The following is a 12,659-nucleotide window of genomic DNA, read 5'->3' on the forward strand; positions in this document are numbered from 1 at the left end:
TTGATATTCCAGCATAAAGAACAAGTTTATATTTAGCTTGGAAGAACAATATAATAATCGTAAGTCGTAACAGATGCGATACACATAACAACAAATAAAAATTCAAATTATGAAATGATGGTCTAAAACTTATTTTAATCAATAGAAGGCCTACCCAAAGACACAGCATAAGCAATTAAAGAACCTCCTGAATTATCAATTACCCTCCTCTCTGGCACTATTATTTTCAAAGTTCCTTTGAACGATGAAATTTCTTGCTAAAGAAATTGGGTAGAGATTATAGAGAAAACCAATGAAGAGGATCAAATCAAATCAATTATATATGGCTCACTTGAAAACCAGATTATGGCAGGTCCTATCACAAGGGTATGGGCAGTCGATCTCCTTAACTCCTGATCGACCAAAGTACCAGTCTCCAACAGACTGTGCTATCCCCTGCATTAAGAAGAGTAAGATGAACATGAGACTAATTGGATGAAAAAACCAATCAGGTTAGACTCACACTAGTGTTACTTGTTTACTTAATCCGATTATTGTGAGTGCGTAGTCAGGGTGTGGCTCATATAAAAATTAGAGAGCTTCTATTGGCACCCCAACTTTTACTTATTACACCCCAATTTCTTAAATTAATTATCACACTTAGTTAAAGATTAGAACACACCATTCTAACTTTACAAAAGTTTGGTTCAAGTTATTACTTCAATTTTCCAAAGCATTATAAGACATTGAAACAACTTCAGCAGTTATTTACAATTAGGATTAAGCCCATATAAAATCCTAAATCTTAAAAAAAAGAAATCTGAGAGAGAGAGAGAGATTGGCACCCCGACTTTTACTCATTCTCAACCATGGACTTATTTTCTATTTTAATTGGGGTGTAATAAGTAAAAGTTGGGGTGCCAATAGTAGCTCTCTAAAATTATCCTTCCCTTGGGGCTTTCCCAGGTTTCCTCTTTTAAGCTCACTCTAGTCAGTAGTATTCTTTTATTTTAATTATTTCAATCTGCCGTCGATTGTCATCTCTGATTATTCACCTTAGATACCGCACAAATAAGAAAAACTGATACCGTATCCATTATGCTTTATACAAACTTTTAGATACATGTTCTTTTATCTCATAACATAGCATGTACTTGTGGGATTTGAGTTACTGATATAGATTCAAGGATTTCCTTGAAATTGGGTAAGGTTAATCCAAGCCATCTTTTACGGGACTATGACAATGATCTGATCAAAGGTCTAGATAGATTTTCAATATTCCATGCTACCTGCTAATAATAACTTTTGACTGGACGTACCTTGTTATGAACAAGGGGAGAATGGTCAGCAAACCACGTATCCTGTCTCTCAGTTTGGCAATGAGCAAAACATGAATTTATGAATAACCCATTTTGATTAGACCTTGAGAAACCTTTAACGGCTTCGAGCATTTGATTCCTGAAGCCTGCTTCGTAGAAGAAGAAAAAAAGGAAAAAACCCAGACAAATTTTCATAACATATTAGAAGTCAAGGATTCAGAATGGGATTCAAAGCTCAACAAAAAGTACTATTTTTTTTTTACTAGTAAACAAAAGATAACTTTATGAAACCACCTTGCAGAAATTGGATCTGTGATACAGAGCAATGTGCATGATTTAATTTACATTCATGCCAGTAGCCACGTGGATCAGCTGAAGGTGGAGCTAAACTGGCCTGGAGCTGATGGAGGAAGAAATTCCAATAGTCAGTCAATTAGGTAAATCCAAATATTACTACAAATGTGGTGTACCTAATAATGTCCCGCAATATGGAATTTCATGCTTCTCAACCATCCATCATCAATCAAGGTGGCTCACATGCAAGGGGGTGGACCATATAACTGACGTGCCTCACCAGGGAGGATTTCACCAGACACATTTCTCTTCTGAACCATTGGTTTCAAATCTCGGTTTGACATCTAGTCTCGTCCATGGACGAGACCAAGGTGCCTAGGACAAGTCAACTTGTCTTGGACGACATAAATCCTTTAACTCGGTTTACAATTATTTACTCATGTATATTTCTATGAATATAATTATTAAAAAAAATTGTAAAACAAGGTCAATTAGAAGATGTTTAATCATAAAATCATATTTTATTTAGATAATATGTATTTAAATTATAAAAGAAATTAATTATTTTAATTAAAATGTATAAAATCTCTGTTGACTTGGCTGAGTTTACTGATTCGGACGAGATTTTCAAAATCTTGGCCGAGTCATCTTGTTTATCTCGCGAGATTCCACACAATTGAGATGCCTTGTATATCTTTCTCATTAATGGATGATACTGAGATGACTCGCATGAGTCATCTCGGTATCGGATGAGATTTAAAACCATGGATCAAACCCAAGATGTGGCCCACCCATGACTGTTTCAGATTCCTTGCATGTGCAACATGTGGTGCCATGACAGATTGGAGAAACTTAAAAAAAAACTTCCATGTTGCAATCCAATATTATATGCTTGCAGCACATTCACATAATCAGGTGATTCCTAATTGAGGGTTTTAAAACAATAAATTTTACCTGCCATGCATCATAGGCTGCATTCAAAAGAAACATTGGGGTCCTAACGTTGGCAATCAAGTTCTGAGGAAAGAAGCACTGAAAGGAGATAAAAGAAAACAAACAGAATTTTTTAAGTGTGAGATACCGAAAGGATTCATAATTTACGATCCTTCTTTCAACTATTATAATTATGTATTTGTGGAATAGAAATCTAGGGAAGGGAAAAGAATTACCGAAGTTGGATCCAGGTGGTTTCTACATGTCCATGGCAAGTTCTTTTGCACACCCTGCAATAATTTAAATAATAAAAAAAAAATCATCCATGAGAATAAATGAAAGGCGTGTTAGGCAGGCTAAGAAATAAACCCAAAGAAGCAAGGTTCAGAAACCCAAGACTTGACTGGCAGTTGACAAAGCATCTGTTGACTCAAAATGTAGTCAAGGATCAAGTTTTCTTTTTTAGAAAAGCTTATGCCATAACTTACTCACTACTATAATTAAGTATAGAGCATTAAAGAATATTCATGGATAGTCAACCGATTTTCGTCAACAGTTTACGGAAAACCAGTGTTACCTCTTAAGTTACCAATCAAAAAAAGTACCACCCCTAAGTTCACCTAAATCTTGACCGAGGCAAGTTGAACCTGCTCTTCTTTTTTTGCCAAGTTTGCAAACATTGTTTGCTTCTTAACTTGTACAACATTAAATACATAAAAAAATAAAAATAAATAAAAATGCAAGATGACAATTTTCCTGGTGCAAATGTGACCCATCAATGATATGTTCTAGTTTGGAGGAAATATGGAAGCATCAAGAACATGGAACCTTTTACCAATAATGGTGTACCACCACCAATACATGCAGGGTGCATGGAAGGGGTGAGCCCAACTATCCAAAGTGCCCAAGAAAACATACTAATTCAGAAAAGTTGACCTGACCAGGAAAAAATATAATTTTTTAATATATGTAAATGTTTGTGAATGGACAGAGAATGTGAAAAATTTATGAGGAAGATTTCAATGGACCAGATTGGAAGAATCACTGAATTAGGATAGACAAGTAAGAGATCTTGGCAGGACATTCCTTTTTTTTTTTCTTTTATTATAAATGAAAAAAAATTATTAAGAAAGAAGCAAAATACAAGAGGTTGAGAAGGCCGTGCTCAAGCAACAAAAACAAGGAAAAGAGGGGGAGAAGATTGCACAAACAAACAACTAACTAATGACAATGTAACTGTTTACCATCTAAAGGCAAATTCTCTGAGAATTACCCGGGAATTCTTTGAACATCATATTCTTTAGAAATCTTTTGCATCAAAATACATCATATTCTCTATATATCTTTTCTTCAGATTGTTATAGCACGAAAAATGGTAGCTGCCACTGTTTTAGTTCTATCTTATCAAATGAGAGAAGTACTGTACAACAACAAAAACACAATGGAATTACAATTTGATAGAATACCTGTAAGTTTACAACACCTCCAAACATATTTCTTAGGGTATGCCCTCTAGATACGTCAATCCTACAATTTCGAACAGGATTAACACATGTAAACAAATGAACCAAGGGAATATAACTCATAGATGGAAAGTATGTCGTTAAAAATTATTGCATAAAGGGACATCAGTGTTTACGCATCAAGGAATAGTCCACCATCACTCAGGCACTTGACTCTGGTGGTTCTTGGAAATAGTTCCCGAAACTCATCACAGTGCAGGATAGATGCTAGACCCCCAGCAGAGCATCCAGAAAGAAGAGCCTGAAACAGAAAATGATCAATTGATTGCTAGAACAATGAAGACTATGCAGAACAAATTTTAATCCATAGTAATTACAAAACCTGGTTAGCATAACGCATTCCCTTCGACATTAAATCGTCCATGCCAGCTAACCAGATACGTTGTCCTCGAAAATAAAGTTGTGCAGCCTACAAAAGGAACAACAAATGGCACATAACTAGCATAAAGATAAAACTTTTGGAATAAATGATGCTCTATTACCCATTCAAAGACCTGGACAAGTTGATTCAACTAAATCAAATAAGCACCCATTTGAGTAAAACATGCCAATAGAATAACTGTGAATAGCAATAAGTATTCATCTAATTTCTTCATTTTCTTAAGTTTTTTTTGAAAAGTATAATATATTGATAAAGAGAGGAAAAAGTACAAGGGGGCTGAGAAAGCCTCCAAAAGAGAAAGAAAGAAAACTTAAGCTACACTATTCACATAAAGATTGCCATCTAAAAACAAAATCATCAAAAGTTGTCCCCACGAACTGAATGATCTGTTTAGACCACAAGTATAAAAGACCCAAAATCTCCAAGAAGCATGCATGAGAATTACTAGTCTTATTGTTTTTCTTAAGTTTATCACTATATCAACCAAGTTTTTCTTTTAAGTACCAATATATCAACTTATACTCATTTGATAACATGTATCAGCTTTTTTCCTTCTGCTTTTTTGGATAAGTGAGTTTTGAACAATGATATCAGAAAATCAGATGATGCCACCACCAAGGTTTGATGTTCTAACTAAGCAAAATATTTTTAAAAAACTAATCATGTGATAGATCTAGTACAATGGTCTGTAATTGATGATGAATGTGAACTGGAAACAAACTGGGAAGTAAAATAGTATTACTTATTTAGAATTTTTGGCTTGTGATCACACAACTCAATGCGCATTGAGTCATGAAGGAAGAATGTTACAAAAGTAAGATGAAAAAATAATAAATTTTGCCGAGCATACAATAAAAGTCTTTGATAAATTAAGAAAGCAGAGGTGTTTGTGCTTTTATAAGTTGTAGAGTATGTTATTATTTAATTCCACCTGTGTAGTGTTTCTTTTACACTAGTTTCCGGCTCCAAACCCATATTATAAAGGAGCGGGGTTACACCAATTTCGCATCAGGTGTAGAAATTACACCATCTCATAACATGAATCATGACCCTTCATTCAGTCAATCCCATACTTTGGTGTAAGGCCTTGGTGATGATCAGAGGTAGATAATGATTTGGTTAGTCAAAATGGTACAAGTGCTAACAAGTCCAAGAAATAGTATTCTATTTTATTTTAGTTCCTAGGAGATGACATAATCTATCAAAATCACAAAGAAATCCATACCTAGGGGTTTGTTGAGAAAGCCGAAGAAGTACCAACATAAAAGAACCTTATAGACCACAATGTGTATTTCTAGGAGTGTGATGACATTAAGTCATTCGGGAAAGCTAAATCTTCACTAAAAAGATCATATGATAACTAACATAGAAGTAGTTGCCTTCGCATTAATTTAACCCTATTAACATAGAAAAAAGTACAAATGGACAATATTTCCACATACCTTGTCTTGACTATCACCGCTAAAAGATGCACCGTCACAATATCGAAGCTTAACTCTATTCCAATTGAAAAAATCTGCAAGCATTAACATCCCATCCGGAGTAAAGAAATAAGTTACCAAAAATGCTGCAAGGAAACAAGAAGAAGAAAGTAATTGACTTATATCATTGGAGAATGAAGAATGTAGTATGAGAGAAAACCAGGATTTTGTTCAGCTTTATTGCTCAATATTCCCGTAAATGGTATCTGCTTTTCCATATAAATGGATGATCCGCGGCGAGTTTTTTTGCGGTAGACACAATTTCTAATGGTATTACACCAGCCTCCTCCCTGCCATCAACACAATAATGAACTCAAGTTTGCACTCAAGAAAATGCATTTGCGATGGATACAAGCAGCTTAACCGATTCTGGATGTTTTCAGTCTTTAAATTGGTAAATATCATATGGAGAAAACTATTAAATTTATATACTCATACTTTACATGCATAGGAAAAGATGTTGACACGATAATTGACACAATGGAGACAATATGGACGCTAATAACATGCCATTTAGTTTCTCCATTTCACTACAACCAGTACAAGGCCTTTTTTTTTTATAAGCTTACTAGTGCAATGGTAAATTCAAGGCTTACAGAGCTTGAGAACCATGAAGCCACCCAAATTCACATTATAATAGTAAAGATGAATGGCATAAAACAGACCATGAACCATGAGAGAGAGAGAGAGAGAGGTCTCTTTTAATAGGCAAGTCATGGAGAGTACATACAAGACCAAAAATCATTTCTGCTAATAGAAGATCAATGTTACAAAGTACCATAAAGGAGAAAACAGGTTTTCAACATTAACCTGAAACAAGAATGCAACTACAATGCTTTAATTTAAGAGTCCAGCATTTCTTTAGTGTTGCCTCACTCACCTCCAACTGGATGAGCCAACTATTTGCCCCTGATCCATATCCACGATGCAAGTGGTAACCGGGTAGAGTTCCATCCAGACAAACTACATGCATCAGAAGACACAACTAGAAGAATTACAACTCACTATTCTCAAACCACAGATATTATAATTTTAAAACAGCATTTACCACAAATTTCAAGCTCAAAAAAAGATTCACAAAGACAAATAGGAGGTCCATGAAGTTACATTAGATTGAACTAACCACACCACATAGCAAAAGTAACAGTAAAAAGATATAAAGAACAATATCTCACTAAAGAAACAAAAAAAGCAGAAATACGAGAATCAGCTTAAACATCCTAAGCTGACACAGAACTTAGAAAATATATCCTCTGCATTATTATAAAACCATAAAGGGGTGGCAATTGAGGTGCAATTAACACCAATGTCCTAGTATGAAGAGAATGTAAATGAGTGCATATAGAAACATCAGAATGCGGGGAAAGAGAAATGAGAGTAAAATCCAATTAAATTAATTAATTCATCACTATCCAACACAAGTATAACAAAGGCAAGCCTGTTAATAGCAATAATAATCTATTTTCTTATTTTTTTTATTTTTTTTATTTTTTTTTTATAAATATAAATTTTATTAATGAAGAAAAGGAGAAGATGAGACTGAGATAGCCCCCAAACAACAAGACAAGAAAAAACAACAAAGAAAGAAAAAAAGAAAGGGAAAAATACACGCCTGGCAGGGCGCTACGAGTCACAAACGATTTCCCAATTAAATACAAAATCTTGGAAGCACACTCCCTCAAAGTCTTTACTGAACTTTGACCAAAAGAAAAGAAACCCCAAAATCTCTAAAATCACTTTGTGAGACGAGCTCTCCTTGCTATGGAACGCCCTGTTGTTGCGCTCTCTCCAAAGACCCCAAGCAATGGCAAAAGGAAGGATAGCCCAAAGATGCATTTTTCTAGAAGAGAAGATATTCAAACTCCAACCCTCTAAAAGCACAAAAAAAGATAAAGGAAGAACCCAATCCACCTGAAAACGAGATAAGAAGAACATCCAAATAACACGAGAGAAAGAACAATGAATAAGAATGTGGTTGACAGACTCCCCGTCCCTCAAACAAAGATATCAAAAATTTGGGGTGATCCACCCCCGACAGATCAAATTATCCAAGGTGAGGATTCTACCCAAAGAAGCATGCCATAAAAAGAAAGACACCTTAGAAGGAATAAGAGCGGACCAAATGACAGATGGAGAAAAAGAAACCTCGCACAACGGAAGCAAGCAATAATAGAAAGACTTGACAGAGAACTTCTTATCCTTAGCCTTGAACCATTCCCTTTTGTCCTACTCGTTCTCTCTGAATTGGATCGAATTAAGGAGATCTAGAAGATATGTAATCTCCGTCAATTCTCAATCATTGAAATTCCTCATAAATCCCAGATCCCAAGAATCCGTGTTTCCGTCCCGAATCAGACACTGTCTTAGTGAGTTATTTTTTTTCAAAGAACAAGCATACAAGGATGGGAATTGAGTAGACAGAGATGAAGTTCCGCACCAAAAATCTAACCTTGTCCCCCAACCTAACCTTGAATCTAATCTCCTTATCAAACTTATCAACACCCTTCAATATACCTCTCCACAAACTACACCCGTAAGTTCCTCTAGCCTCATCACTATACCAACTAAACCTCTTCTCTCCATATTTAGCCTGAACCACCCTCTTCCACAAGTTGTCTCTTTCTTCCCCGAATCTCCAAAGCCACTTACCCAGGAGAGCTTTATTTGTTAGTCTTAGCCCTCTAATCCCCAAGCCTCCATTCTTCTTTGGAGTGCACACCATCTTCCAATTCACCAAATGATACTTTCTACCACCATTATTATCATTCCACATAAAATTCTTCATGAGTCTTTCAATCTTAACTTCCACCGATTTAGGCAACGAAAATAGGGATAAGAAGAATGAATGAATCAATGGTAAGTTAGTTACAAGAATGGATAAATGTCAAAAAGAAAGAGACACAAACCTGCCACTACATGACTAAAATTAAAATAAATAAAATAAAGAGAGAAAAGCATAGATCGCTTTTGAATCTCTTCGAATGCATTGGGACCTCCAAACCCACTTCGATGGTGGTCAACCTCCTAAGCCAAAGGGAAATTCTTTGTTCATTACAATCTATATTATATATTCAAAATAAACCCTAAAACAATAGGCTTTACATGCCAATGAGAACCCAACCCAAATAGGAAATAAATTTTCTACTAAAAAAATAAGAATGTAGCATCCACCACTCTTGGAATCAAACTTGCCTCCTACCTAGTCCCTTGACATTGTAAACACCAATAGAATTGATTTTCTTTGCAACATTGATAGCAATACTTCCTATTAAGCATTGCTAGCCTCAATTGATTCTCTTCTCAACATTGTAAACATGTTTCTTTTTTTTTAAATAATTGACTCCACCACATAGAATATCTAAAGGAACCTAGATAAAAGAATTGCAGACCAAAACCATATACTTTATAGAATGCCAAATATTTGTTGCGTGTCACAGCCATCAACCAACCACTTAAACCAAAGCCAAATCTTCCTTCATGCCAAACCCAACCAACTCTACTTGCTAATGAGAACCCAACCAAATATAGGAAATTAGAATCCAACAGTAAATAAATAAATGCCCTAGAACCAACCAAGTAAACCAAATTTTCTACTAAAATTTCAAAACTGTAGATTTAAAAAATAAAAACACCAAAAATACAAAAATAAAACCAAAAGTCCAATATATAGAGAAAAGGGTGTGGGTAGAAACATCAAGATGAAGGGGAAAAACATGGGCAATATCTGGATTTAGATAAAGTTATGCCCAAACCACTCAGAAGCAACTAACTACCCTTGCAATGATGAAACAACAACAACTTAAATCTCAATGAAGAAAACAATAAATAAATAAAAATGAGAGCAATAAATATACATATATATATATATATACCTGCTCCTTTTGCAGCAGCTCCTTGAATGAGAGTAAGACCTACCATCAAAGGGCTACTGCCATAACCCTCCAAATAAGAGACTTCTGTTACATTCAAATCCTCAAACCCAGACACCAATCTGCTCAAAACAACCAACCCAAAAGCTAACAAAAGCTTCATTGTTCTCAGCTCCTCTCAAATACCTGCCTCAATCTTCAGTCTTTACTTTCTGCTCTACTCTGACACCTAAATACAAGAATACATAGGCCAAGAAAATAAAAATTAAAAATTAAAACTAAGTGCCTTAAATAATAAATCATGAAATGTTAATCAAATATCATTATCATTAGATAACGTAAATCTCAACGAATGCAAAGAAAATCTTACTGGAGATCTATCTCTCTCCCTCTCACTCTCTCACCCTTTGAGCAAGAAATAGAAGGAACGTAAATTCATAAATACATTCACAGTGCACATTAACACTGTCATTAATTATAAATGGAATCTCCAGCTGATAGTGACACAAATAAAAGTGAGAATTCTTATTTCTTAAATGGCATCATTTGCAAGCAAATACTGTTGTTATCTTACCCATGTGCCACTTTTCTGTTTCGTAAATGTTTCTACTTTCTAGTTTAGTGGATACGTTTCTGCATCAATTTTGAAATTATTTTCCCTTTTTTTTATTTATGGAATTACCATATGACAGTGACACCCGTGAATTACAGCTGTTTCATGGAAACCCATTTAAGATTTCGACAACCCAAATTAAGAACTTGGAAGTATTAATAGCACCGTTTCCACCCCTAACTTTAACTAGTGCGTTTCAAGTGTTTATGTGAATAAATACAAAAATAAAATAAAAAATAGTTATTTTATTACTAAATTAATTTAAAAGATTGTTAAAATTTTTAGATTAATAATATTAATTAAAAATTTTAAATTTTAAATTATGTTCGGAATTTGGATAAATCTTAATGCGCTTAAAAATAATTTATAATAATATAAAATAAATAGTATATCTTTAAACTTCCCTTAATAAATAATAAAATGTGCCACTAAAGTTCATAGTTTTGACGAAACCAACAGATCATCAAGTGAATAGCATATGTCCTTTCTCTAGTTTAATGTTTAATGTAATGGAAACACATTTTGTAATTGAAAAAAAAAAAAAAAAAACCAAACTAATGTATATTTGTGCCAAAAATACTCCATGACAAAAGAATGTAATCCAAAGTTACATCTGCAATATTAAAAAAGAGTAAATCAGTTGCCTTAGGATACACAAGTAAAATATTTATGATTATACATATTCCGAGGCAAATGATCTATGGTTCTGTGATGGGGCGTGTGTTAGATCGAACATTAAAAAATCATTACACATTAAAAAAATTAATAACTAATACAAATTCATATGAACAATACGTATCCTTCTCTCATTATAACAGTGAAGATGAGCGGCCCTGATTGGATTGATAGGTCATCTACAATTTTCATGAGGCTTCAGTATGGATTGTCTATCACCTATTGTTTTGTAATTAATTTAGAAGTGTCAATGGATACCCATTTAATCAAATCAAATAAGAACTAAAATTAAAACCAAAAGTCCCAATTTTGAATCCCTTTTAATTGGAATCAAGTAGAGTCCAATCTTTAAAAAAAATCAATTTTCTCTTTTTTTTATAAATTGAGTATTTGTGGGTATTCGGTTAGAACAAAATACATTTAATAATTTCTCAAAAATCTGAACCAAAACAACACAAGGACTTCATCTTAGAAAACCTTGCCAAATAAAGTATGGGTTAAGCATGAACTTTTGGGGAAAAAATCAAGAAACTCTATAAGGAAAAAAACAAGGGAGAGTCAAAAATTATTTCCATATTGTGAGTCAAAGATGGTGATGTTTTTAGAAAAATTAAGGATTTTTTACAAGAGATTAGAAACAACATATTTTTTACTATATCTTGTTAGATTTTTTTGGTATCTAATCCATCAAAAACTTAGGACTATCTCAAATATAAACCAAAATCCAGAATGTTATCTCAAAATAACTAATAACTAAATACTAAAAGTGAGACCACTGGGAGGTGGTCCTCAAATATGTCCAGATGCTACAATAATATTATAACTTGATAGAACAATTTGTGAACAAAAAGCCTTCCATATCGCTAACCAATTGTGATAAATGGAATTCCCATGGGGGTTGGCTCAATAATAAAACTAGCGATAGGGATTTGCTCCGTCTAGTCAAGTGTTTTAAATTGAGTGGCCTCCTAACTTACTTTGTTGTATGTTGGGATGTCTGTGGGGTTGAAACCTGCGACCATAGGGATTAGTCCCATCCCAAGGGATGTGGGGATACCATGTGATATCAAACGTATAGAATGTGACAAATTGAATTAATAACCAATTGAAATTGGGTCTTTTGCCATTTCTTTTTCTTTTTCTTTTGGTGCCAATTCATTATTTATTAAACCAAGATGTTCATTTTTCTCTTGGGTTGGTTTTATAATGATAAATGTTCGAAGTTGAAGATTTTAATAGGATGAAAATAAGTAGAAACTGAATTAGGATTGTGCGAGAAATTATTGTTTACCCATTCCTCCAGTTTCCTTATATATACTTGGGTGGACAGTTATGAATTGGATCGTTATTGCCTGATTCATGACGGCTCACCCACTAGCCCATGCAAAATTGTGATTAATTGTCTCAAAATTTTGAAGTGGAATTTTATTAGTGTAAAGGTCAAAATTTGGTGTTGAATCGTTTTCTTGAGTCGACTCAGTCGACTTATGTCCTTCAAATTTAGCCCGATAGGATTTGAATGAAGTGTTAGTACATGAATTTGTTTCTCTAACCGATATTTGCCAAATCCAATATAAAAGGATGTGGGTTA

At 34.1% G+C, this 12,659-nt stretch overlaps 1 protein-coding gene across 2 annotated transcripts; it reads right to left on the reverse strand.

Moving 5' to 3' along the window:
* Nucleotides 1-10,305, reverse strand: LOC147396272 (pectin acetylesterase 10-like). 2 transcript variants are annotated; one of them, XM_086450275.1, is made up of 13 exons: nt 10,151-10,305; nt 9,784-10,009; nt 6,792-6,874; nt 6,072-6,201; nt 5,873-5,946; nt 4,371-4,457; nt 4,165-4,289; nt 3,992-4,052; nt 2,762-2,815; nt 2,547-2,624; nt 1,593-1,698; nt 1,299-1,444; nt 1-435 (listed from the first exon to the last, which is right to left on the reverse strand). In XM_086450275.1, exons 2-13 carry the CDS (start codon nt 9,941-9,943, stop codon nt 328-330), a joined length of 1,212 nt encoding a protein of 403 aa, XP_086306401.1. In that variant the 5' UTR covers nt 9,944-10,009; nt 10,151-10,305; the 3' UTR covers nt 1-327. The 2 variants fall into 2 exon arrangements, with proteins under 2 accessions (XP_086306401.1, XP_086306402.1); XM_086450276.1 differs by having other exon boundaries at nt 9,784-10,002; nt 10,151-10,255.
* Between the last annotated feature and the right edge of the window lie 2,354 nt (nt 10,306-12,659).

Source organism: Akebia trifoliata, chromosome 8 (genome assembly GCF_017979445.1).
Source record: "Akebia trifoliata isolate Shusen 1 chromosome 8, ASM1797944v1, whole genome shotgun sequence".
Classification (NCBI taxonomy): domain Eukaryota; kingdom Viridiplantae; phylum Streptophyta; class Magnoliopsida; order Ranunculales; family Lardizabalaceae; genus Akebia; species Akebia trifoliata.